This window comes from Ornithorhynchus anatinus, chromosome 15 (genome assembly GCF_004115215.2).
Source record: "Ornithorhynchus anatinus isolate Pmale09 chromosome 15, mOrnAna1.pri.v4, whole genome shotgun sequence".
In the NCBI taxonomy this organism is placed as follows: Eukaryota; Metazoa; Chordata; class Mammalia; order Monotremata; family Ornithorhynchidae; genus Ornithorhynchus; species Ornithorhynchus anatinus.
Window position 1 is genome coordinate 5,587,200 of NC_041742.1, and position 27,696 is coordinate 5,614,895.

The 27,696-nt window shown below is 40.4% G+C and overlaps 2 protein-coding genes across 3 annotated transcripts in view; both read right to left on the reverse strand.

Annotated features, from left to right (window-relative positions):
• LOC100078462 (ATP-binding cassette sub-family A member 9-like) overlaps positions 1-826 on the reverse strand; it is a 54,185-nt gene extending 53,359 nt beyond the window's left edge. Inside the window, exon 1 of the mRNA XM_029080162.2 lies at positions 560-826. The gene's annotated coding sequence lies outside the window, so the exon portion shown is untranslated. The remainder of the gene's footprint in view (positions 1-559) is intronic.
• A 7,365-nt stretch (positions 827-8,191) lies between these two features.
• ABCA5 (ATP binding cassette subfamily A member 5) overlaps positions 8,192-27,696 on the reverse strand; it is a 69,636-nt gene continuing 50,131 nt past the window's right edge. For both annotated transcript variants that reach the window (XM_029080129.2, XM_029080131.2), the window contains 16 exons: positions 27,188-27,358; positions 26,261-26,374; positions 25,811-25,948; positions 24,810-24,884; positions 22,369-22,460; positions 22,134-22,260; positions 20,680-20,794; positions 20,246-20,337; positions 19,392-19,567; positions 18,996-19,071; positions 18,776-18,870; positions 16,131-16,250; positions 15,534-15,683; positions 14,942-15,021; positions 14,455-14,510; positions 8,192-13,212 (listed from right to left, as the gene is read on the reverse strand). In XM_029080129.2, coding sequence (XP_028935962.1) covers positions 13,105-13,212; positions 14,455-14,510; positions 14,942-15,021; positions 15,534-15,683; positions 16,131-16,250; positions 18,776-18,870; positions 18,996-19,071; positions 19,392-19,567; positions 20,246-20,337; positions 20,680-20,794; positions 22,134-22,260; positions 22,369-22,460; positions 24,810-24,884; positions 25,811-25,948; positions 26,261-26,374; positions 27,188-27,358 — 1,785 coding nt within the window. In that variant the 3' untranslated portion in view covers positions 8,192-13,104. The remainder of the gene's footprint in view (positions 13,213-14,454; positions 14,511-14,941; positions 15,022-15,533; positions 15,684-16,130; positions 16,251-18,775; positions 18,871-18,995; positions 19,072-19,391; positions 19,568-20,245; positions 20,338-20,679; positions 20,795-22,133; positions 22,261-22,368; positions 22,461-24,809; positions 24,885-25,810; positions 25,949-26,260; positions 26,375-27,187; positions 27,359-27,696) is intronic.

Consider the following 27,696-nt stretch of genomic DNA (forward strand, 5'->3'; position numbering starts at 1 on the left):
CAATTCTCTGCTTAGATATGTATTTGGGAGTGAAATTCTTAGCGACAGACCGGTGAGTTATTTTAAAAGGAATCCGGCCTCCTAGTTACCCATATGATCTGCTAATAATGAACATATTCATTTTCCATAGGGGTTCAAATGGCCCAGATCTGCACTTTCATGTGGGAAAGACAAAGTCTAATTGTTATCTGGTCCCTCAGGTTTTATAGTCTGGGATTCCCGAGTTGCAGTTTGGACTACAGAAGAGGTTTTTTTTTTCCCATCGAAGCTATCTTTTGTAAGGTGGAAAAAGCCCCCTCAAAAATCTCTGTAAATGACCCTCTGAAGTCAGACAAAAGAAGTCCCAGTGTCTACAACATCTAAAGCCGGAACAGAGGGAAGTTTTCAAACTTCGTCCCAGAAATCACTAATCTCTGCCAGAGCACAGCTCACAACTCTTAACAACTTCACCTAAATATCGCCCGATCTTCTCAAGGACCCAAATTGGTTTCTCCTCCCACACCCTAAATGCCACTATCACATTTCTGAGAGCAAATATAAGCGATGGAGTTTAACTTACCGTCAGGCAGATCGGAGAAGGACAAGGAATCTCGAGAAACTCTTGCTAATCCATTTGTCTCTTAGAGACCGGGAAATCCGTTCAAAATCCTTTCACTGTCTCGTGTGCATAATGTCTTAAATGTTTGCCTATTCTTGTCAGTGTCTATTCAGTCTTGCTTCTAAAAGGGATCGTGTTCTCAATTATGTCAGGCTGCCAAAATGAACTGTCACGTGATGACTTGCTGTACGCTTTCCATTTCTTTCTTCCCCTAACTGGCTACGATGGCAGAACGCACTGAACTATAGGGGCCGCTTTACGAAAACAGATTATGTAATTCTAGCTTTGGTGGTCAACTTCCAAGGCTAATGGGAAAGAGGCCAGATTTCAAGTGTGGCAAGACCAGAGGGTGATGAACCCAGAATTTTCTTTAACTTAAAAAGGTGAAAGTCAAACAAGAGGAACATAGGTTGGAACAGGGTATTACTTACAGTCCCTCTAGACTGTAAGCTCGTTGTTGGCAGGGAATGGGTCTATTATATTGTTCTCTCCCAAACACTTAGAACGGTGCTCTGAACACAATAATCACTCAATAAATATGACTGACTGCCTGGGAAATATTGGGGTGATATCAACCTTGTAAAATAAGGGCACAGTGAGTTTACGAGAGTGACAAAAGTAGAGTAGCAACAGTAAAATGATGAAGAGAAGTAGTCACGCTATTTACTGACTGCTTCAGTGTATTAAGCACTTGGAAAAATATAACAGATTACTACTACATGTTCCGTGCTCACAGGGAGTCAACAATCTATTTCGGCCCATCTCTTATTCTTCCCTCACTGAAAAAAAAAAAATGAGCAAGAGAAGCAGTGTAGCCCCGCGGAAAGATCGAGGACTGAAGAATCAGAGCCCCTGCATTCGGATCCCAGGTCTGCATTTGCCCCTTGTGTGACCAAGAAAAACTAACTTAACTTCTCCATTCGTTAGTTTCCTAATTTGTAAAATGGAGGTTCAAAATCTCTTTTCCCTCCCTCTTAGACTGTGAGCCCCATGTGGGGTATAGACGCAACCTAATTATCTTCTGTCTCAATGTTTAAAACAGTGCCTAACAAATACTACAATTACTATTATTATCATTTACATGGGGTAGGAGAGGAAAAGCAAAGGAAGCTTTCAGAACAGTACCTGTGGCTGCTGAACTTGGGGCAATACTCATATAGTATGGTTCCTATCTCAGACTCATTTTGTAGAAAATTCCAGGACCCTGTTCCCACCCTGTTGATTGGATTTACTCTTCAATTTGCTGTGCATATTGCAAGTCATTTGAAAAAAAAAATATTTTCAGGTGGATTAAATTCAACGTGGAAATATCGAGGGAAAGTACAGGTTAGCCTGAATGAAGCCTCAAGTTTCAAGCAAATATCTAGTGAACATGCCTCCTTTGGACTGTTAAGATCTTTGAGGGCAGGGACTGTGTCTGCCATTGTACTTTGCCAAGTACTTAGTACAGTGCTCTTCACATAGCAAGCACTCAGCAAATACCATCCATCGATTCAGTCCATCATGGAGAACATTGAAGGAGCCACTGAAAGCTCAGAGAACTGTCTGGTGTGAAGGAATGGCCACAATTCCAATGTTCAAGGAAGCAACTCCTAAAGACAAAGTTATGAAAAAAACTCAACAGTTGCATAAAGATAGCAACAAATGTTACTGTGGGAAGGGATAGTGTATATGAACTCTGTTGTACTGAGCTCTCATGCACCTCCACATTTAACACAAACCCCTTACCATTGGATTTAAAGCACTCCATCGCCTTGTCCCCTCCTACCTCGCTGATTTACTTACTACTAGAAAACAGCCTCCACCTTTTTGCTCCTCTAATGCCAACCTACTCACTGTACCTCAACCTCATCTACCTAGTCGCCAATCTCTCACCCACATCCTGCCTTTGGCCTGGAAGGCCCTCCCTCTTCATATCCAGACTCTCCCACCTTCAAAGCCTTTTTAAGAGTACACCTTTTCAAAGAGTCCTTCGACTAAGCCCTTATTTCCTCTTCTCCCCTTCCCTTCTATGTCACCTTTGCATTGGATTTACACCCTATATTCATCCCTCCCTCAGCTCCACAGCACTATGTACATAGCCGTAATTCATTTACTTAGTGACTGTATCCCCCTCTAGTCAGTAAATACACTGAAGGCGGGGAATGTGTCTGCTGATTCTATTATACTGAACTCTCGTGAGCACTTAGTACAGTGCACTGTACACAGTAAGCACTCAATAAATACATTTGAATGACCGACTGAATGGCTAAAATAATTTGATCTGCCTGATAAGTTGTCCAAGACCTCGAGACTAGTGTGCTGGCCTCTTTACCACTCTCAGAATAAACTGGGGCCGTGTGATAGATGCAATTTCCTCGACCTATTCTAGACCTATACAAGGAGGGACTCCATTTCTAGAACTGGTTCTCCTATCAGTCAATGGTATTTTTTGAGCACTTACTTTACGTCACCCCTCCGCCTCTCCCCTCCCCCCCAACAACCCCCTCCCCTACTTTCCCATCCTTCCCTGCAGTATCCTCAGAGGAGATCTCCTCCCTCCTCGCAAGTGCCACCCCCTCCACCTGCGCCTCAGACCCCATTCCCTCTCACCTTCTTAAAACCATCGCCCCTGCCCTCCTCCCTTCCTTAACTTCTATTTTTAACCACTCAATCTCCAAGGGCTCCTTCCCCTCTGCCTTCAAACATGCCCACGTCTCCCCCATCCTAAAAAAACCCACTCTTGACCCCACTTCCCCCTCCAGTTATCGTCCTATCTCCCTATTACCCTTCCTTTCCAAAATCTTAGAACGAGTCGTCTACAATTGATGCCTAGAATTCCTTAACTCCCATTCTCTCCTAGACCCCCTCCAATCTGGCTTCCGTCCCCTCCACTCTACCGAGACTGCTCTCTCTAAGGTCACCCATGACCTCCTTCTTGCCAAATCCAATGGCTCCTACTCCATTCTGATCCTCCTTGACCTCTCTGCTGCCTTTGACACTGTCGACCATCCCCTCCTCCTCCATACCTTATCTCACCTTGGCTTCACGGACTCTGTCCTCTCCTGGTTCTCCTCTTACCTCTCTGGCCGATCATTCTCGGTCTCCTATGCTGGAGCCTCCTCCCCCTCCCATCCTTTAACTGTTGGAGTTCCTCAAGGGTCAGTTCTTGGCCCTCTTCTGTTCTCCATTTACACTCACTCCCTCGGTGAACTCATCCGCTCTCACGGCTTTGACTACCATCTCTACGCAGATAACACGCAGATCTACATCTCCGCCCCTGTCCTCTCCCCCTCCCTTCAGGCTCGAATCTCCTCCTGCCTCCGGGACGTCTCCACCTGGATGTCGGCCCACCACCTAAAACTCAACATGAGCAAGACTGAGCTCCTCATCTTCCCTCCCAAACCCGGTCCGCTCCCAGACTTCTCTATCACCGTGGATGGCACGACCATCCTTCCCGTCCCGCAGGCCCGCAATCTTGGTGTCATCCTTGACTCGTCCCTCTCGTTCACCCCACACATCCTATCCGTTACCAAGACCTGCCGGTTTCACCTCTACAATATCGCCAAGATCCGCCCTTTCCTCTCCACCCAAACGGCTACCCTACTATTACGGGCTCTCGTTATATCCCGGCTAGACTACTGTGTCAGCCTTCTCTCTGACCTCCCTTCCTCCTCTCTCGCCCCGCTCCGGTCTATTCTTCACTCCGCTGCCCGGCTCATCTTCCCGCAGAAACGATCTGGGCATGTCACTCCCCTTCTTAAACAACTCCAGTGGTTGCCTATCGACCTCCACTCCAAACAAAAACTCCTCACTCTAGGCTTCAAGGCTCTCCATCACCTTGCCCCTTCCTACCTCTCCTCCCTTCTCTCTTTCTACCGCCCACCCCGCACGCTCCGCTCCTCTGCCGCCCACCTCCTCGCCGTCCCTCGGTCTCGCCTATCCCGCCGACCCCTGGGTCACGTCCTCCCGCGGTCCTGGAACGCCCTCCCTCCTCACCTCCGCCAAACTGATTCTCTTTCCCTCTTCAAAACCTTACTTAAAAATCTCCTCCAAGAGGCGTTCCCAGACTGAGCTCCTCTTCCCCCTCTACTCCCTCTGCCATCCCCCCTTTACCTCTCCGCAGCTAAAGCCTCATTTTCCCCTTTTCCCTCTGCTCCTCCACCTCTCCCTTCCCATCCCCACAGCACTGTACTCGTCCGCTCAACTGTATATATTTTCGTTACCCTATTTATTTTGTTAATGAATTGTACATCGCCTTGATTCTATTTAGTTGCCATTGTTTTTACGAGATGTTCTTCCCCTTGACGCTGTTTAGTGCCATTGTTCTTGTCTGTCCGTCTCCCCCGATTAGACTGTAAGCCCGTCAAACGGCAGGGACCGTCTCTATCTGTTGCCAACTTGTTCATCCCAAGCGCTTAGTACAGTGCTCTGCACATAGTAAGCGCTCAATAAATACTATTGAATGAATGAATGTAATCAATCCACTTTATATATCGAGTGCTTACTATATGCGGAGCACTGTACTAAGCCAGTCAGTCAGGCAATCACATTTATTGAGCACTTGTTGTGTGCAGAGCACTGAACCAGGTGCTTGAAAGAGTACAATGAAACAATATAACAAACTGCTTGCCCCCAGTGAGCTTATTATAGTCTGGGGGAAGACAGGCAATAATATAAATAAATTACAGATACGTTCATAGTGCTGTGGGGCTGGGAGGGGGGATGATTAAATGGAGCAGGTCAGGGCAATACAGAAGGGAGTGGGAGCAGAGGAAAGGAGGATTTAGTCAGGGGAGGCCTCTTGGCGGAGATGTGCCTTCAGTAAGCTTTGAAGATGAGGGGAGTCATTGTCTGTTGGATATGAGGGAAGGCTTTCCAGGCCAAAGGCAGGACATGGGCGAGAGGTTGGTGGCGAGGTAGATGAGATAGGGAGAGTACGCTAAAACAGAGTTGGTATTCACATTCCCTGCCATAAGAAGCTTATAGTCTAGAGGGGGAGACAGACATTAAAAGAAATTTTGGAAGTGTACTTAAGAGCTGTGGCAGTACTGTACTAAGCAATTTGGAAATTACAAGCTGGTAGGCATGATCCCTGACCACAATGGGGTGACGGGCATACAATTATCAACAAGGAGATTTTGTAATGCAGCCAGCTCAACAGTACTGAGGCAGTGCCCAGAGGGCTGCTGCTCTGTGGGGTGCTGCTGCTCTGTGGGGTGGGATGCAAAACAACCACGGTCGATGGCAAGATACCCAAGACCTGGGTTCTAATCCCAGTGCTGCCAACTGTCAGCTGTGTGACCTTGGGCAAGTCATTTAACTTCTCTGTGCCTAAATTCCTTTGTCTGTATTATGGGGATTAAGACTGTGAGCCCCATGTAGGCCAGGGACTGTGTCCAACCCAATTTCCTTGTATCTACCCCAGTGCTTAGTACAATGCCTGGCACCTAGCAGGTGCTTAACAACTACCACAATTATTATTATTAATATAGACTGTAAGCTCATTGTGGTCCAGTAAAATGTTTGTTGTATTCTACACTCCCAAGCACTTAGTACAGTGTTCTGCACACATTAAGGGCTCAATAAATTCAATTGAATAAATGAATGACAGGGATTGTGTCCAACTGGATTAGTTTTTATCTATCTCAGCACTTTGAATAATTCTTGGTACATAGTAAGTGCTTAACAAATACCATCATTATCATTATTAATTACTATTAATATTGGTGTTGGATGGTCACCACTGCAGACCAGTGTCAGCAATCTGGAGGGGGACTGCAAGAGGAGGGTTTGAAAAGAGAACCAGGATCTGTATGTTACCGATACATCAGTGCAGCAAAGCTTCAGATCAACATGGCGCTCAGTTCTCAACAAGGGAGAAGCTCTCTGGAGCAAAAACTTTCTTCACCTGGAATGCAAGAAGGAGGCAAAAGAGAAAAGAGCACCAGGCAGTACAATGCACGACAACATACAAGAAGCAGCATAGTCTAGTGGAAATAGTATGGGCTTAGGAGTCAAAGGATCCAGGGTTTAATATGGGCTCCACCCTTTGCCTGCTGCGTGATCTTGAACAAGTCATTTTCCTTCTTTGTGCCTCAGCGTTCTTCTCTGTAAAATGAGGATTCAATACCTGTTTTCCCCCCACCACTTAGACTGTGAGCACCATGTGGGACAGAGACTGTGTCTGACCTAATTATCTTGTATTTACCCAAGGGCTTAATACAGTGCTTACCAATCATTTGATGGGATTTGAGTACTTACTGTGGGCAGAGCACTGTACTAAGGACTTGGGAGAGTACCATACAACAGTGTTAATGGACATCCTCCCTGCCCACAAGGAGCTATAGATCTTAACACATACTGCTGGTATTATTATTAATTGGGGAGGGAGGTGGGGGTAGAGGAAGACAGAGATGGCAAGGATTTTGTCATTTTAGGTATTTCTAAGATGCACTGTCAAGAATACTTGCATTCAGTGCCTGTTAAAACTCATGCCTGCAAAGGCTGATGTATTTGAGTCTAAGTGTGCCCAGAGTAGAAGGTAATAGTTAAGGGAAATTTGATGTAATATTACTTTACTGCCTGGAACAGCCAGGCAATATAGTTCTTTTATAATAATCATAAGACTAGAACTTTAAATACTCCAGGTTCTTCTAATGGAAATCAACCCAAATTAAAAACCTGTTATCAATATGGATTCACTATAAGAAAACATATTACTTATCAAAAGGTTAAAGATTGGCTTTTTAGTGGCCAGTACTGAAATGAATTATTTTATTAAGAATAAAACAGCAACTCATATTGGCACTTTGAATGAATGGATATTAAGAGATGGAATTATAAGCTACACTTACCTCATTTTCTATTGCAGACAACAAAGTCATTTAGAAGGGCTGAAATGGATTCTGCTATTATACCCTCTTGCCACCCAAATCTTAGGAAAAGCTGCTGACTAAACTCAGTAAAGTTTGAGGATCAATGAAATATTACTCCAATTCCACCAAATACAGTCTGTTAGAAGAGCCTTTTCTTGTTTCTCATCTGCTGCCATCATGTGGCCATGGAAAAGCCTTTTCAAATTATGGCAAATTTCAAAATAATCCTAATACATCTGTCCTTATTTGCTCTTTGACTTAGTCAAATTTACTGGGCTCTGACGATTTAGATGATAATAATAATAATATTTGTTAAGTGCTTACTATGTGCCAGTCATTGTGCTAAGCGCTAGGGTAGATACAAGCTAATCATGTTGGACACAGTTCCTGTCCCACATTGGGCTCACAGTCTTAATCCCCATTTAACACATTAGGGAACTGAGGCACAGAGAAATAAAGTGACTTGCCTAAGGTCACACAGCAGACAAGAAGTGGGGCCGGAATTAGAACCCATGACTTTCCGACTCCCAGAAGATGCACTGCTCTGCAGCTCAATGGTCAGTATTTTAAACCACCTGTAAAAATATTTTTACATGATTTTATAATTCAAGTCAGACATGACCAAAAGCCATACTTATGATGCCAATTTCCTACTGTTCACCCTACAATCTTTACTTCTATTTCATTACTGCTTGAATGGGGAGCAGCTAAAAATGCATATGAAATTGAGACCATAGACTAATCCACTCCATATTTATTTATATAGCACTCTGACAAAATAAAAGTATTTTACCATTACAGCAAACAAGTGATAAAGAACACATTGTCATATTACAAAATCAGTTTTCCAGGACCATAAATACCTCACAAATAATATCATAACATATGGCTAAACAGTAGAACAAAATAAAACCATAAATTGGTGAAATTGATTGCTGCCAACACACTACAAGGGAATATAGCATGTTGATCTGTCTAGAGATAAATTCATATTTATAAATAACCTACCAACTTTCAAATAGTAAAACTAGCTATAGTTTCAGATGGGGCTTCTTGAGATAAACACAGAACCTTCTCACTTACAGACACACACACCTTCACTTCATGCACCACAGAAGATTCGATGAGTCTTTTTACAAAATACAAATGTCAATTGCAGGAGTTCATTTTCTATTTGGACATCAAATCTCGTTTCTCTCTAATTGTTTTCAGTGGACTTCTAAGCCCCTTTCTCAAACTGGGTTTTCAAATGAAGCACCCGGGGGCTTTTGAGATTAGTTGATTGTATTTAAAAGTAGAAATTCCTTTAGTAGGTCAAAACTCACTTTAAGTCTCAGAAAATTATGCAGCATCCTGATCTGAAATTTTGCAAGAGAATTCACGGATCAAATACAGAGAACATGAAACATTCAAATATACCCAGAAAGAAAGATGACATAAAGTTACATAAGGGAATAATAACATTCAATAAATATGAGGAAGATCCATAAAATAATAGAGTGATCAGTGTGAGTCACACAGCAACCATAAAATAATTGGACTTTACACACATTCTCCCCACCCTTATTTTGAAGGGAAGAGCGTAATCCTGAACTAATACACACATAATTCTAGATGTGCAAAAATAAAGCAGAAACAATAAAGAAGTTTGATTTTTTTGTGTGCTGATACTCAAGAAGTAATCTACTATTCTTAAAATGGTTGCTAACAGCACAGGTGATGATACCACAAACCAAAAAGATCAATCACACATTAGCCCTGTCTACACGGGATGAAGGTGTATTTTTTGAAAGGAATTTTTTGAGTAGAAAATTTCTCATCTGCACTGCATCTGCAAGGGCCAATCATCACTTCAAAGATCAAGCCAACATAAAGAAGGTTGGACTGGGGCAGACAGAACTATCGGGCTTTGGAACTAAGAACCACTAGTTCCCCGCTTGCGAGCCTGCCCCAGAAATCCTGACATCAGTCTGTCCGCTCGATCGACCGTCGGCATTTGGATTTGTCAGGGCTCCAGCTACATTCCCCAGCCCTCAGAACTGGAGGTTCGCAATGCAACAAGAAAAAGAGTCATTAAGCAGGAAGGCTCGAGGTCACTCTGGAGAAATTATCGAGAACATAACTTCTACTGGAGGAAAGAAAACAACAACAAAAAACGCTGACTGACTTCTTCGTATTGCTTTTCCACTCTTCTTTGAGGAATAGCAACAAAAGCAGTAGTGTTACTACCGTTAGCTGGCTAACAAGGAAAATTTCAATCGGGATACTGATAAACTGGTGTATTCTGCAAGGTATTTTATTTTACAACAGATGTTAAGTTTGCTCTGTTTGACTCAGCCATTTTCTGGGTGCAAGAGGGAGGACTGACCTAACCGAACTCAGCCACATCCTGCAAATTAAGTCCTCAGAGCCCACTCTCAGCAAAGACACCTTTATGCTCCAAAAAAACCTCAAACACACAATGATAAACAGGTCGTAATCTGATAGTCTTAAATTTATACCATATAAGAGAAGAACTTTTTTCACCTGTTAACCAGCAGGACAGCTAATTAAAAAGAGTAATAAAACGTTCGTATAAAAATAAAGGTTCTTATTTTGTAGATCAAGTTTACTTCGATATGTAAGGGGAAAATTAAATAAAGATGGAAAGATAAGAGATATAAAAGACATAAGGATAAACATTTCAATTCATTCAAACTGAAGATGTAGTAAAGTTAATTCTTGTCCCAGAGTTCCTAAAATATTTAATTTTGTGAACAGAAAAACCTTTATGTAATAGAGAAGTGTGTTGTACTAAAGATACCAAAAAAAGTATCAACTGGTATTTCCTCTCTGATACTGGAAATCTCTCCTACTGGTTCATTAAAACGGAAAGATTAAATTAAGGAGGCTCCCAGATTTAAAAGCTAAGGCCCTCATTTTTTTTCTTAAAAAGCATATATATTGACAGAGGTTTTCATACATCATAATATAAGCAGTAAGCATTATAGTAAATGTGTGTTTGTTCACTGTGGCAGCAGAAAAAGGGATAACGTTATTCAGCAGTTGTCGGGCTTACATGCACATTGAAAGCATGACCCGGAGATGGAGTTTCTTGTTATCCTTTACAAAAACAAAGTCCCCTTTGTGGTTTAGACAATGTTCCATTATGTATTTGCCACTATTTCTGGCCCTGTAATCCAGGACATTTTAAAATGCCTAAACCTTTTCAAAAACTTCAACTGCAGCTAAAAAGTATATCGAGTCAAACATCAAATTTGGCTTTTATGTTCAATTCAGTACTGACTCATTCCCTCAAAATAGGAAAACAGGGTTTGGGTGGTTTTTTTTTTTTCTATGAAAGGATAATAGAACCATTTCCATTAATAGATTTAACCTGTTGGAAAAACATTAGATAATAAAGGGTTTGGGACTCACTCTGAAAATTACCATAGCACCTACCAAGAGCCTGTTAAGTGTAGACTAGAGTCCAAAAATTCTAGAATAAAAACACCAATGAATTACATTGCAAATAATGTGCTTTAGCCATTGAGAAATTATCACAACTTCATACCTCAGAAAACCATTTCCCTAACTCTCTTGATATATTTACAGACACTGTATGTTTCATCAGCAGTTGCTTCTGGCTCCTCATTTTTGGCCTAAAGTTATTCATATCCTCAAGTGCAAAGTATGTCATTGAGTATTAGTCACTCAGGTATGTTATTCTGACCTCTCTTCAGCAATGACTGCATGGAAAAACACAAAGAACCATCGTTAAACTATTGAGAAAGACGAGAGGTTTCTTCCCTGTGTGTTTTCATACTGAGGTCAAGTCTACTTTGCATTACATATGATTTCTGTATAACGGCATATGAGACTAGATGAGAGTCACTGAAGACACAGAGGGAAGGAGTGGAGACCCAGGATCTTGGCTGAAGAGATGTGGAACATATTTTGGGACGTTACAGTACGACTTCATTAAGATGAACAGAGATTGAAGCTGCCTACTAAATGAATACTTAACAGGAAGGGTAATGCAACCCAAGAGTAAAACTGCAGCTTGCAGGTCTTTAACGAAGGGATCATTTTTGCAAGTCCTTTTGAATGACAAGAGGTAAGAAAGATGATCTTGAGGGTAGAAATCATTACTTCTGAAGTTGAAGCCACTATACAATACAGCTGCCTTTCTAATAGCCTATGCAATATAATGGCGTAAAGAGTTTGAAATGGAAAGGCAATAAAATGTGAGTTCCACTTCTACCTATAGTTGGAACAAGCACAATGTTAACAGTTAAAACCCAGGCAATGACCTGCCTAATGCAAGATGTCTTAAAGCATCAGATAGAATACGGTACGCTGCACCAATGTAGCATGCCTTGGGGTTTTGACAAGGGAATTAAGCATGAAAAGGCCTTAATTTTGTGAAATGCTAAGTCATTTATTTAGCTTCTCAAAGGATTCATATTTTGGTTTTAATGTGTAAATTGTTCCTACATTAAGTCTACTTAAAATTTGATGCTGAGGTGAGGAAGGTCCAGATGTTAGCTTTTAATACTAAATGATGGGTAATACAGGCAGATCAAGTTAGCAATTCCCCAGGGAAATTAGATGCTGCAGTCATAAATTATCCTCAACAGCATTAAGGGCTACTTTACTCCAAAGAGCAAATACGGTTTTAAATGGGTCAAAGTCTCTATCTAGGGCGTGGATGGGTACTTACTTTGGCCCAGGGAACATCTGCCAGGTTTTACACTGCTATTGTGGTCTAGACACACGAACTCGTCAAGGAGAAGAGTGTGTTGAGGGGGGCAGAAGGGAAGGGTTTGAGAAAACTGCCAACATCTGTGCTTCCATCAGCAGTGGTCCCTAGCCTTTTACAGAGAGGGTGGGTGACCCATTGCAGAATGTCATCCCTGAAGCAGCTATGTGCGAGAGTGGTCCAAGGCTTCCACAGCAGCCTGAGAATAAGCTTGAAACCATCGTGGTGAAAGCATCCCTGCTTCCACGCAGCAGCTGGCAGCTGAGATCTGGGTGATCATAGGCTGTATTTAGACTCTCTGCCTCACCTTGGATTGAGAGTCACCAGATAGGCTTAGACCCTAAAGGAATATTTCCCCAAGAAAACTTTGGTTTTGAAGGTTCTTTCCAAGTACATTAGCTTTGAAAGTGCCAAAGCCCTCCGGGGAAAATACAATTTCAATTAAAAATGCAAAAATATGGTCGCAAGTGCCATCACGTATTGACGTCACATATTAATTTCACCCTACTGGAGGAACTTGGCTTGTTAGAGTTTAGCATTAGAGAAAGATGGGCTATCAAAAAGAATGGTATAAAATCCCTCCTGAGGAAACTATCAGTGGTAAAATGATTACCAACATTAATGACTAAGAGATTAATAAAAGAAAATAAGCCTCCCCCCCAGCCCAGAAAACAGGTTCAAGCTAAACAAACTTTAGATACTCACAGCAATGTCAACACAACACCAGAGCGATGCAATTAAATAACTTTGTGAATGGAAGTCAACGGACACTGCCTATACTCCAAAAGCTTTCATGATTGTTAGGACACTTTAAAAGGTTAGAACAGTCTTCTACAAAAAAAAAAACAAAACAATCAAGTGAGGCAGAAAAGAAAACTATTGAGCGAGAGGGTTGTGGAGAAAAGTGTTCAAAACACAACTCTGTCTTCCTGTGTTCTTTCCCACCAAAGGGTGCTGTTTAAAGTTCCAAAACTGTTATCTTCCTCCTCTTGCTCTTTAGTGAGTTCTACAAAAACCTACAATGGAATGAAAAGCAAAATAAATACCAGGTCAAGACTAGGAAGTTCTGCTTGACTTACCTGTAACAATTCTTGAAGCACTGAGAGAAACAGAAGGAAGAGTCATCTCCATGTGCCAAATCTAGGCTGACATGAATCCCATGCCATGGGACTGTCATCATGTATTTAGATGAGGTTTTCAAAACTAAGCGGGACCATAGATGGAGGTGGGCATCTCAGTTGCAGGATGCCTTACTGCTTTCGTTGGACGGTTGAGAGATTCTTTCTTCTCCATGTAGAGGAGAGCGGATTTCGAGAAGGGATTGGAGACGGGCAGTGCTTCTGCCCATGGTGGCTCCTAATTGGAGCTGCCATGGCCCTTGGGCCCTGCCTGGCAGGGGGGCTCAGGGGCAGTAGGTAGATATGGTGGGATGAGGCAGAACAGTAACTGCTAGTCAAGTGATTCCCTCCACGCCTGCGAGTTCATCACATGGAGGGCCTGAATCAAGCTATAGGCTGATTTTACCCACTCCTATGAAAACAGATTATGAAACTGTTGTAAAAGGGTGCTTCTAAGCATGGTTTTGAATCTGGATCACTGTGGTGCCAAATTAGAACTCAAGCAAAACTCAGCCTTCTGTTTCCATTTATTCAAGTGAAGATAGTGACAGCATCACATTGAAATTTCTTAATGGAGTTTGTTAAGTATTTACGGTCTGTCAAGCATTGCATTAAGCACTGGAATAATAAAAAAAAAATTATAGTGCTTCATACATATTTACTAAGCACTGGAGGACGCACAAATTTACCCGGTTGGATATAGTCCCTGTCCCACATGGGGCTCACAGTCTTAATCTCCATTTTACAGATGAGGGACCTGAGGCCCAGAGGAGTGAAGTGACTTGCTTAAGGTCATACAGCAGACACGTGGCAGAATCGGAATTAGAACCCAGGTCCTTCTGACTCCTAGGTCAGTGTTCTATCCACTAATCCATGCAGCTTTATATATAAGATAATTAGACAGGACACAGTCCCTGTCCCAAACGAGGTTCACAGTTTAACTAGGAGGAAGGCAGCGTATTGAATCCCCAAGCCAGACACTGAATCCTTAAAAAAAACAACTCAGATTCTTTCGGTTATCATCTGAAAAAGTATTTTGTTTTACTTATTAGAGCTTTTATTTACAACTTTTTATCAAAAAGAGCCCTACCCTTGGGATCCAAGACATAATTGAATAAAATTACTTCAGTTGGACTTTACCTGCTCTAGGGTTGCTTGAGAAAAGCTGTATTCCTCTATGTTAAAGGTGTGTTTTGCTGTAAAAATGCAAAAACAAACTTTACTACAAGTTACAATTTCTTGTAAAGAGACGAAAATGCTACCAATGTAGAATCTATATTAAAATTAGTTTTATAAAGCAGTTAGTAATCTTTTTTAATAAAACACGAACTTTAAAGTGTAAAAAAACTTCTTCTAATAAAGGCATTTATTAAGGGCTTATTACATAGTAAGGACTGGGGTAGGTACATAGGTACCAGATCAGACACAACTCCAGTCTTAGTCGGGGCTCATCTCTCATCACTGATTTACAGATAAGGAAACTGAGGTTCAGAGAGGTGTCAAAAAACAAAGTATCCAGAACTCTAAGGTCTTCCTAGTACAGGGCTCTGCTCACAATGAGTGCTCCATAGACACCATCAGTTGATTGATTTGTGAATGGAATGACTGCTGAACAGACATTTCTTACCTTCTTCCATCTTCAAAAAGGACTGTGCGAGAGAGTGTACATCTTCTTTGGGAATTTTATAAGCCAAAATGGAAGAAAAACTGCAAAGCATAAATTAGCAGAGTTTTACAGAGGCCCAATATATTGATCCTAGAGAAATTTTATTCCAAGGTTTCCTGTGTGTTCATCATTTTTAATCATTAAGACTCTGAATAACCATAATTGTAAAGATTTTTTGATGACATTTAAATTTTTGAAATCTAGTAAGATGTCCAATACTTCTAAGCACTTATCCTCCCCAAAGTCATCAAAAAAGGCTTTAAAGAGCAGGGGAGAAGAGCTAAGGGGGAATGAGACAGATTAGTTCAGAACTCTACACTATAGCATGATCAGGTAGCAAGTCAGTGACAGAGCAGAGATAAACTTCACATCATTGGATTCCAATTAGCTTAAGCCATCAGCTCTGATAATGAAGATAACAGTTAGGTATGTATATCTATACAGAACTATATGTGTGTGTGAATGAAAATGACCTTTCTTATAAGCACACAGAACAGATTTTCCATGACTACTTATAGTTAAGAGTGGGCTTGCTGAACCTCCTAATATTTACCTTTCTTGACGGCTTGCATTTGGGAAGATGTATTGAATTTCTCTCTGTAGATGATCCACCTCCAGATTTTCTATGCAGTCCTTCAACTTAATTTCTAAGAAGTAGCCTCTTCCAAATTTGCTCTTTAGATGCTGTACAGTGCCAATACACCTATTGTAGTTAGGAAATAGGCAGATCCAAATTAAGCAAACATAGAATGGCTGACTTCAAATATTCCACCCTTTAAAATTAACCTAACAAAAACCATTACCAAATGCTTGTGTAAAAAAAGGCCACACAATTTTAAATATAAATTAACCATGACAATAAGGTGAGGCTAACTCATTTTTGTGCATATGCAGGCTTGCTTTGCAAGTGTGACACATGTCTACCGACTGTTGTATTGTACTTTCACAAATGCTTTGTTCAGAGCTTTACACACTGTGAGTATTCAATAAATACCACTGATTGATTAAAACATAAATAGAAACACAGATTTACACGTGAGCAAATGCATGCACATGTATGTGTAAGTGTTATAAAATGCCTTTAAATGGAGGTATGTTTCTTCTTCTACCTAAGTCGCCCTAATTTGCCTTGAAGATTAAAGAAACCTACCTTAACTGTCCAGACACGAGGATAGCTACTCGATCACACACGGCGTCTGCCTCTTCCATGTAATGGGTTGTCAAAATAGCTGCCCGCTTCTTATTTTTAAATGCAGCACGAATTGCTCTCCTGCAAAATGAATTGGTGTAAAGAAAAAACGTTCCAACGTGATGCACATTCTCAGTTCAGTTTTTTGGGTTCCAACGATATGGACTGATCACTTGATTTGGCTCAAATTCCACGTTGCAACTATTCAATTTTTCTCACCGCTGACTGTCCTCTTTCGGACTACAATCCTTTTTATTCTCAAGCTTACAGTAGAGAGGGAAAGTGGTCAAACCTTGCATTATTTACAGATAGAAAATTTTCCTTTAATAAATAGGTCATTAAATATCAAGCTCTGGGAAGGACCAGTCCCCCAAGGAATGGGAAGAGCATGGGCCTGAGAATCAGAGGACCTAGGTTCTAATTCCAGCTCCACCACTTGTCTGTTGTGTGATCTTGGGGAATATACAACTTCTCCATGCCTTGGTTTCCTCAACTGTATAATGGGGAGTCAGTACTTATTCCCCCTCCTACTTACACCATGAGCCCCCCGTGGAACAAGGACTGTGCTCGACTTATCTTGCATCATCCCCAGAGCTTCAAACAGTGGTTGACACATAGGAAGTGCTTAACAGATACTACAATAATAGTAATTATTACACTAAACTTCCTTTTGAACACAGATTGTCTGAGCCAATCAACAAAAAAAACCTCATTTCAACAAAAAAACCCATTTACAAGTTTCCCTAGAAAGTTCATTTGCAAGAAGTTATTTCAGTTCAGAAAAATGAATTTTTATTAGCATGCATTTCTGAGCAAAGTATATGCTAAATTCAGCTCCACTGCAATGGGTGGCTTCACTATGTATTTTGGCTAGAATGTAAAGTTAGGTATCTGGACTATTCCTCTGAAAACATGAGCCTCTCTGGAAAGAGGGCGAGGCAGTGGCTGAAAAAACGGCGTGTCCATGTGCGTAGGTTGGGGCACAGTTGAGCAGTGAAGCAGCATGGCTCCGTGGACAGAAAACGGGCCTGCGAAGTCAGAGACTTGGGTTCTAATCCTGGATCTGCCATATGCCCGGTGGGTGACCTTGGGCAAGCCACCTAACTTCTGTGCCTCATTTACCTCACCCATAAAATGGGGATTCAACACTTGTTCTTCCTCTTAGATTGTGAGCCTTGTGTGGGACAAGAACTATATCTGACACCACTATCTTGTATCTTCCCCAACATTTACCGAGCAAATTTTCCTTGATAAAGGGTTCTATAAGACAACCCCAGGGAAACAGAAGAAGAGAATGTACCTCAGAGGCTCACTTCTGCCCCTGAGTTCCACTTAGAAGGAAGAGTCTGGATTCATGTTCTGGGTAGGAAATGTGGTCTAGTGGAAAGAGTGCAGGCTTAGGAGTCAGATGACATGAGTTCTAATCCCAGCTCCATCACTTGTCTGCTATATAAACTTGAGCATGTCAGTTAACTTCTCTGGGCCTAAATTTCCTCATTTGGAAAGTGAGCATTCAATGCTAATCTCTTCTACTTAGACTATGAGCTCCACGTAATAGAGTCTGGGTCTAATTTGATTATTTTCTATTTACCCCAGCACCTGGTACAGTGCTTGGCACACAGTAAGCTCTTAAAAAGTAAAATGGCAATAATAATATTAATTATAATAATAAAAAATGGGATTATGCATCATGAAGGCCTCATCCCTAAAACAGTACGCTTTTTAAAAATTACACTCTTGAGAAAAAATATTGAATATAAGGCAGCTTTTTTTCCACACAAAAATTCAAAATTATGAGGAAAATAAGTTTAAGGTATCAGGCAGGCTTGGGGGATGAACCTTTTCTGACTTTTCACTGAGAGGGACTTCGATCAGACAGAAAGGGTCATGATTTTTCTTCCACGTCACGTGTTATGGGGTTGGCAATTGTGGCCTGCAAATCTTGGCACTTGGCTCAAGAGTTATGGCCCATCCCCACTTTGTCTGCAAAAACATTTTAAGGGAGTTTGACCGAACTGTATTACTGAAGCATCTTTTGTTGGATCGATGCTAACCCTCTACATTCCCCTTCCCAGGAATTTACTTGCAATTTTGTAATTCTACTGCATTTTTTTCCCACTGGGGGACTTAGAACCTTGGAGGGCTTTAGAAACTGAAATATTGTTATGAATCTAATCTTTCTAGTAATTACTTAATTATTCATTTGGAAGATGTATAATTTACAAATTTTATGACTAAAACATCTACGTGATTCCCCGACAGATACATTATCATTAAATTTACTTAGTTTCAAGGAGTAAAGTCACTTAACTTCTCTGTGCCTCAGTTACCTCAGCTGTGAAATGTGAGTCCTACGTGGGACAGGGACTGTATCCAACCCAATAATCTTGTATCTACCCTGGTGCTTATAACAATATCTGGTACATATTAAACCCTTCAGAAATACCATAAAGAGGACTTTTTTCCATTGATTTATATGGTTGTGTAGCATTCGGGAATTTAACAGGTTATAAAACTTTGACACTCTAAGGAAAGATTCATATTTTATATGGATCAGAGGATAATATAGTAGGATTTCTCTTACTCTTCTAAAATGTTATGCTCACCACATATGTTGTTTGGCTTTAGGGTCCATACCCGTAGATGGTTCATCAAGCAGTGTAATCTGGGGATTACCCAGCATGCTCAGTGCAAAACACAACTAAAAAAAAACAACAACAAAAGACCAGCAAGATTTCATTCATTCAGTAACAAGGGACAAATAGGGATTAAAGAGCAACAACAAAAGCAAACAAACAAAAAGAAGGGTTTGGTGAATGAAAATACCTTCCGTTTTATTCCGGTAGGCAATTTCTTTGTTGTTTTCTGAAGATGTTCTTTTAAATCAAGTGCATTTGTGATTCTGCAAAGGGGGTACATTTTTGCCATAAGTACCTGTATTAGATTCTATTTACTTCATTTGATTACTAGACTCCATTCACCGTGTGACGGTATTCACTACCCGTTTAATTTGGAAAGCTTCAGCCAACTAAAAGGTGTAAGGTGATTACCATACAATCCCCAATGAAAGCATATTTTCCTCTCAATTCTAAAAGGGTCTATTGCATTGCACTGAATTTAATCATGACAATCACCACTTCTTAATATAGATATTAAAGCCTGAAATGATGAACAAACTACATCACAATCAACCATGAAAGATTCTCAAAAGCAAGATTTTACCGTTTTATGACTTCTTTCATGTCACTCGCACTCATCCCTTTAACAGCCCCATAAATTTCAAAATGCTCCTGCAATGTAATATCTGGCCAAAGGGGATTGATCTGGGGACAGTAGCCCACATATTTAACAGAGTTATCATCTTTATTCATTTCTGAAGAAAATTCACCCAGTTGCACCTATTGAAACAAATCCGTAAGTCAACATTGGTTGCTGTAGTGTATTTGAGTCAGTCTAATTTTGTCCTTTAATAGGAGACCAAAAAAAAAAAAAAGAATTAAAATCAGAAGTTTGGTTGGGAGTTCAAGGTCACCTAATTAATACCTTCAGGTATGGCTCAACAGAGCATTATGTTTTGGGACAGGAGGAGAAGGAAACTCTACAGTCAAAACATTTAGCTTTATTTTCATGAGTTCCTTTATTTCATAGACCTCATCATCCCAACAGACCAATTAAGAGAGCAATGAACAACTTTTATTTTCTCCAGACTAAATGGAAAATTAAGATACAGTGGTGAGATTAATTGCAAATCACCCCAAATTCCCAACTGAGTTGAGCACTCATTTTTTTTGTCACTATGTAATAAACATCCAGTCACTTTTCTGGTTTTGTAGATGAATTATTCATAATTCAAGAGATTTATAAACTGCCTTTGACCTCAATTTTTTTTTTTAAAGCAGAGTAAACAGATGACCAGAGATTTGTCTTCTGCTCTTGAGGACTAGAACTAGGATTTGAAATGAAAACAAGCCTGATTCCCAGGTTTGCCCTCATTCTATCAGATCATGTTAGGCAAAAGAGGGTTTTTGATCAAGGTTAAATGGTAATCTCTCGTGCATATATGCTAGGCACTCTACCTGGCCTGAAGTTGGTTCGACATCACCAATGAGCATATTAATGAGGGTGCTTTTCCCTGCACCATTTGGTCCCAACAATCCCAGTATTTCTCCTAAGAAGGAAAGAATTAAATGAGTACACAGGAAATAACTTCATAGGGGGAAAAAAAATCAATCAATGGTATTTACCAAGGGCTGCGTGCAGAACAATGTACGAAGTGCTTTAGAGGGCACAATACAACAAAGATGGTATATAGGATCCCTGTCCACGAGGAGTATCTAGTCTATGGTGGGGGGGTCTGTTTGTTGCTGTATTGTACTCTCCCAAGCGCTCAGTACAGTGCTTTGCAGAAAGTAAGCCCTCAATAAATACAACGGAATGAATGAATGACAGACAGTAATATAGATAACAGAGAGAGAGGAGAGTATGGAATGGGGAACATGTTTGTGCCTACCTTTTTTCACGCAGAAAGAGACATGCTTAGTTGCCACTTTCTTTATTTTTCTTGCAAGGAAATCTTTCTTCTCATCATATTCTTTATGCAAATTGCTGACCAAGATAGCTGGTTTCTAATAAATACAGGATATTCAGAGCTTAATATTCAATAACATATGAATGAATGAATCAATCAATGCTATTTATTGAACACTTACTATGCACAGAGCGCTGTTCTAAGCACTTGGTATACGACACAACAGAATTAGGGACACATTCCCTGCCTGCATCGAGTTTACAGTCTGGGGTGTGGGGAGACAGGTATTAATATAAGTTATTTATAATATAGTATTTAAAGATTATGTACCTAAGTGCTGTGGGCTTGGGGCAAATATCCAATGTCCAAAGGTCACTGATCCAAGTGCACAGATATTGCAGAAGGGAGAGCAAGCCAGGGAAAAAGGGAAGGTCTCTTAATTATGCTTTGCAGGTGGGGAGAGTGGTGGTCTTGAATACATGGAGCAGGAGGGAATTTCTGGTCTAGGGGAAGGATGTGGGAAAGGGGTCAGTGGCGAGATAGCCGAGACTGGGGCACAGTGAGTAAGCTGGCGCTAAAAGTGATCTGTGTACTGATCAACTTCTTTATGGCTAGGATTAGGGTCAAGTGCTTGCAGAATACTGTATTTAGGGAAACTCATGTGTAATACTTAGCCCCATATCCAACAGTATGTGCAAACAAATCTCTTCCAACTCTGTATTGCATTGTATCCACACAGGGGTGCATGGTCAGAAGAACTTTTGCTATCATTTCCTGTCCAAAATGTATGTGACAAGACAAGGAGTGGAAGTAAGGTCTATACTTTTAAACTCTGCTGCTCCTGGTATCGAACTCTCAGGTTTGAATCATTTATGATTTGAGTTACTGAGTCCCCGGTTGCTTGCTTTCACGGTAGCTCTGACTCTTAATTTTCCATGATACCTCTTTGTGGGCACTTTGGGGGGTTTGTTTATCCTTGGGTTAATCATTTTTAGTACCCATAAGGTAATCTTATATGCACTTTTTCTTCCAATGTCAACTGACGGATAAAAAAGCATGACCCTAATAAATCACCATGAAATAGCTACGCTATTTTTGTTAATGTTGAAAACCAAATTATTCCAAGGCAAGGGAATCTAAATTTTCTAAATACAATTAAAAAATATTACCAAGAATTAGCAGCATGCTAAAAAGAAAGTGATAAAAGAAAGATATTTCCAAAGACAGCCTATGCATATTTTCCACAGAGAAATGATTTGTAAATTAACGGTACTGTATGCTGCTAATCAATAGCCATTTTATAAAGCAAAGCTTATCTCAATCACCTTCATGGCTATCCATATATCTTCTCAACACATTCTTGTACCATCTATTGCACTGAAATTGCATCCCTTTTAAGTCACTTTGTGGATTTCATTAAGAAAAGGCTAAATTACCTCTTCGCAGCTTTGACACGTCATTAGCTCTTTGACCTTCAGCCTTTCTGCTCGGACATCATCATCTTCATCCTCATTGTTGGGCACTTCTGGAAGCTTCCGATTTCTGATCTTAGTTGAAAAAGTCCTAAAGGAGAAAATGTGGACGTTTGAGTCTGCTTTCTTTATAATCACTCCAGTTTACTCCCCAAAGTTACCATCTAATGATATGCCTTTTGTTAAAAATTAAACGGACCTGAAAAATGGGTCTTTTCTTACTGCTCTGCCTCCGTATTTCTTCTCAAAGTATTGCAGGAGGAAAAGCCATAATACACACTGCAAATAAGGCTAAAACAAAAATAAAAGTTCTAGTCATTTGTTTCGACATGTGTTTTTGATTCTATGAGACAGACTAAATAACTATGATTAAATATATCATTTATGTTCATGATGTATTTTAAAACATTGCTCACTATATCAAATGTTCTCCATAGAGAATATCAACAATCTGAAGTATGTTCAGTATCTATATTTACATGTTTTTATCCCATCTGAAATGTTCAGACCAACAGAAGCTAGAAATGTTGGATATGATTTTTGACCATACAGTATTTTAAAAGAAACCAAAGTCACTTGAAATCCAGACAGAAATGAAACGATCACTTGTATTTATTAAGCGCTTACTATGTGCAGAACACTGAACTAAGTGTTTGGGAGAGCCCAACATAACGGAGTTGGTAGACAATGTTTCTTCTTGCCCTGGTTACTATTTAGAGGGGGAGACAGACTTTAAAATAAATTCAGGATTTGTACAAGAGTGCAGAGAGGCTCAGAGTGGAGTCACTATCAAGTGCTTAAAGGGTACAAATCCAAGTGCGTGTGTGATTCAGAGGGAATAAGGGAAATGATGGCTTAGTTGGGGAAGACCTTTTAAAGGAAATGTAATTTTGAGACGATGTTATATGTAGGGAGAGTGATGGTCCAATGGATATGAAGGGGGAGGGAGTTCTCAGCCAGAGGCGGGACCTGAGTGAGGGGAGCGACATAGCACGAGATTGAGGTACAAAGAGTAGATTTTATTAAAGGGGTAAAGTGAGTGTGCTTAGTCACAGTATGAAGTCAATGAGCTAAGATACTGGGGGCCAGGTGATTGACTACTTCAAATCAGCCAATTGCATTTTTGAGAGCTTACTGTGTGCACTGTACTAATTGCTTGGGAGAGTACAATGAATGATGACTATTTGTTAAAGCGCTTACTATGTGTCATGCACTGTTCTAAGTGCTGGGGTAGATACCAGCTAAGCAGGTTGGATATAGTCCATGTCCCACAGGGGCTCACAGTCTTAATCCTCATCTACAGATGAGGGAACAGAGGCACAGAGAGGTTAGGTGATTTGGCAAAGGTCACACAGCAGACAAGTCACTTAACTTCTCTGTGCCTCAGTTACCTCATCTGTAAAATGGGGATTAACTTTGAGCCTCATGTGGGACAACCTGATTACCCTGTATCTACCCCAGCGCTTAGAACAGTGCTCTGCACACAGTAAGCACTTAACAAAATACCAACATTATTATTCCCTGCCCACAACAAGCCTATAGCCTAGAGGGGGGCACAGATATAAGTAAATTACAGATATGCACAGGAGGAATTTATGTTTGATGCAGATTTGATTGGGCAAACACTTGAGGTTCTTGAGAAGTGGGGAAACATGGACTGAACAGTTCTGAAGAAAAATGATCCAGGCATCAAAGTCAAGTTTGGACTTTACTGGAAAGAGACTGGAGACAGGGGAGGTCAGCTAAAAGGCTGATGCAATAGTCCAGGAGGGACAGGAAAAGTGCTTAGATCATCATGGTAGCAATTTGGATGGAGAGGAAACGGAGGATTTTAGTGATGTTATGAAGGGAGAACCGACAGGATTTGGAAAGAGACTGAATATGGAGGTTGGATGAGAGAGACGAATTGAGCATAATGCCGAGATGACGGGCTTGTGACACAGGGAGGATGGTGGTGTTATCTACAGTGAGGGGAAAGTCAAGGGAAGTACAGGGCTTGGTCAGGAAGATAAGGAGTTTATATGTGGACAGATTAAATTGGAGGTGTCAGCAGGATATCTGTGTAGAGATGTCCTGAAGGGACGAGGAAATACGAAACTGCCAAGAAGGAGAAAAACCAGGGCTGGAGATGGAGATTTGGGAATCATCCACATAGAGATGGTAGTTGAAGCTATGGGAGCAAATAAGTTTTCCAAGGGATGGGGCAGAAATGGAGACTAGAAGGGGACCCAGAACTAAACTTTGAGGGACACCAGAGTTGGGGGGTGGGAGGCAGAAGAGGAGACTCTGAGAAACGGACTGAGAATAAGAGGCCAGATAGAATCAAAATCTGAAAAGTATGAACAGCTAAACCTAGTCTGTCGAGCCCCATTTGTCTCTTCTGCGATCAAAAATGAACAGATAAGAAGGTCAGACATCAGGTGTTGACGGGGGTGGTTAAATATAGAACTGGTTTACCCCTACAATGTCCCTTCTTTCTTTTAGAAACAGTAGATGCACCGTGGATGTCAGTCTCTATCTCATTCTCTCCCTCTCAAAACCAGTAGTTCTTTTCCTCAGTCTAAATGAAAATGCCCCATGTCCTGGAATACAAATGTTCTTTAGTTAATGAAGGGGAAAAATAACCTACTCGTTACTTACCGAAATGACTGCCACTAAAAGCCTGTCCCATGGATTATAGCTCCCTTCATTTCTCGGTAGATTTTTCCAGGAAATCTGATATAAATTTTAAATGGGACATATTATTCAGAAATCACATGTCTTTCTACAGTAAATGAAGTATATTTTCTTTCCTTTTTTCAGAAACATACCACAACCTATTAACAGAATGAGCTTATACTTTAAAATATATTGATAGACAAATACCCTTCTGAAACTTTAACTAAATCATCAAAATTTTCTCGTGGCAGAAAAGAGGACATGTCCTTTTTTTCATTTCACAGGGAATTGAAGGAGCACTTAGTACCTAACCAAAGTTCATTGGGGTCCAGCTGTAAACAGAGTCTTACAGCTCTAAATTTTTCCAACATTTAAAACTTCAGATCTAATCAATTTTCATAGGCCAGTGCTTCTTTGCACCTCACTGACACAATTACAGTCACTGGAATGTTCACTTTGGAGACAAAAAAAAAGGCATTTGTTTAGAGTTTATTATGGGCCAAGCAGTGTGCGAAGCGTTGTGGTAGATGTAATGCACTGATGTTGGACACAGTCCCTGTTCCACATGTGGATCTCAGTCCAAGCAGGAGGGAGCAGAATTTAATCCCCATTTTACAGTTGAGAATACTAAGACAGAGGGAGGTTAGGTGACTTGCCCAAGGTCACACAGCAAGCAAGTGGCATAGCTGGGAATATATTAACCCAGGTCCTCTAACTCCCAGGCCCATGCTCTTTCCACTAGGCAACAATGTTTCTCCAATTGCTCCATCTTCCTTGATAAGTCTTTACCATATGAACTTCTCCCAATGGACACAGCCATATATCTCAGAAGATGTATAGAAGTGTGTCTCTGCTCTTGAGGAACTGAGCACACGTAACAAACTGCATGTTTCTGAAGCATGTAAGAGTGAGGTTGAATGAGGATTTTTGTCTGAAGACAAAGCTTTCAGCGATCATTCACTACAAACCCATGGTAAACATACCTTTATGAAACAAATCAGACATCCCAACAGCGGGTAGATTGGGATAATTATGCAGAAGGTATAATGAAGTACAGTAGTCAAAGTGAAGTATCTCAAGAAGAAGGTTATTTCAGTGACGGCAATGCAAACCAAAGCTGTCTAAAACAAATTGAGAAAATATAAAGCTACTTAAACACTTAATCTAAAGGTAATTGTACATTTATGCTGAACAAGAAGAAGGACCAATCCTATTTATTGAATGCCCCCGGGAGTCATGCTCTCACCTTATCCAAAATACATTGACCAAAAACGTTCATGGATGACAAAGGAAAAGGCAATTCACTTTGAGGTTTTGCAATCAGAAAAGCGGAAAATATGAAACATTTTTCAAGAAGCATGAAGGCTTCACTAAAAGCTTCACTAAAAGCTGCTTTAAATACAGCTTTCAAAATAAAACGAAGTATGGCTTACCACAGAGTAGATGAAAGACCAAAATTCCTTTGCATTTTGAACTTTTCTGAAGGTGAAAGATGCCACATAGGTAAACAAAATAACTGATGGTACATAGCCAATGAGGGAAAAAACCTGCCAAACAAGGCAAGATGAACAAATCATGATAAGTATATAAATGTCAAAAAAAGGTGACAGTTTAGGCACAACGGCACAAGTTAAAAATCAGTCTTATAAATTTGAGCTCACATTCTAATTCTCAACTCCAATACTAGGGTGCAGTTTTGTGAAGAATGCCTTTGGCTGAATAAAGATGGTGAATATTCTCAAAAATATTTACTTGATTACCCACTAGCTAACATCTAACAAAATATTTTGCTCTAATAACCATATCTCTCACTTGTGCTCTCCCATGTCCCTAGTACAGTTCTCTGCAAATACACTAAATGGATAAAATTATTATTTAATGGCATTTGTTCAGTGCTTATTACTGTGTCAGGCACTGTACTAAACACTGGGGTAAATGCAAACTAAGCAGGTTGGACACAGTCCATGTCTCACAGAGGGCTCACAATCTCAATCCCTATTTTACCGCTGAGGTATCTGAGGCACAGAGAAATTAAGTTCCTTGCCCAAGATCACACAGCAGACAAGTAGCAGATCAAAGATTAGAACCCAGGTCCTTCTAATTCCCAGGCCCATGCTCTACCCACTACAGCACACTGCTTCTCTGTATCAGACAACTTCTCAATTCTCTAGTAATTATAGCACTATATTCCTTGCCAGAAAATTACCATTTCATCATGAATATAGCATCACAGAAAAGCTCAATTCCTCAAGACATGCTTTGGGCAAAAACATTTTCTATTCTTATGTTAGCTTAAAATTATGTATTTTTTAAAATGTTATTAAAAACAACAGTGAGAGGTAACATAGTATCAAACTTACCACAGAAAGGAATTTTAGAGCATAAAAATAAACCCCATAATGAAAAGCAAACAGACTTCCGATCATCAAAACAAGAACCAAAAAAAAAAGAGGAAAGTCAATAAGGGCTTGTCCGGTCCAATAAGCAGATGGAAAAAGACCTGAAATCTTAAGCTGCGTATAAGATTTGATCTATGAAAAAACAAAAAGAAAGCCTTAATTAGTAAAACACATTTTATATGTTAATGCAATAAAAAAACACAAATGGGTCATATCGTGTCCTTGGAGCCGACAAACAACCTTGGAACAAAATATCTTCCCAGGAAAATCATGTGAACCTCTTTTGGGTTTTTCCTCTGTGGAGAAAAGTGATTTTTAGAATCAGTACTTGTGAACGTGAAGAATTCCAACAAGAGCCACAGCATGGAAGTGCTGTAAGTTCATAGCAAGAAAAGTCAAAGCTAAACCAAATGGCCTGACCTATAATTAACTATGTTTAGAACAATCTCAACTTTTATAAAAAATTGGTT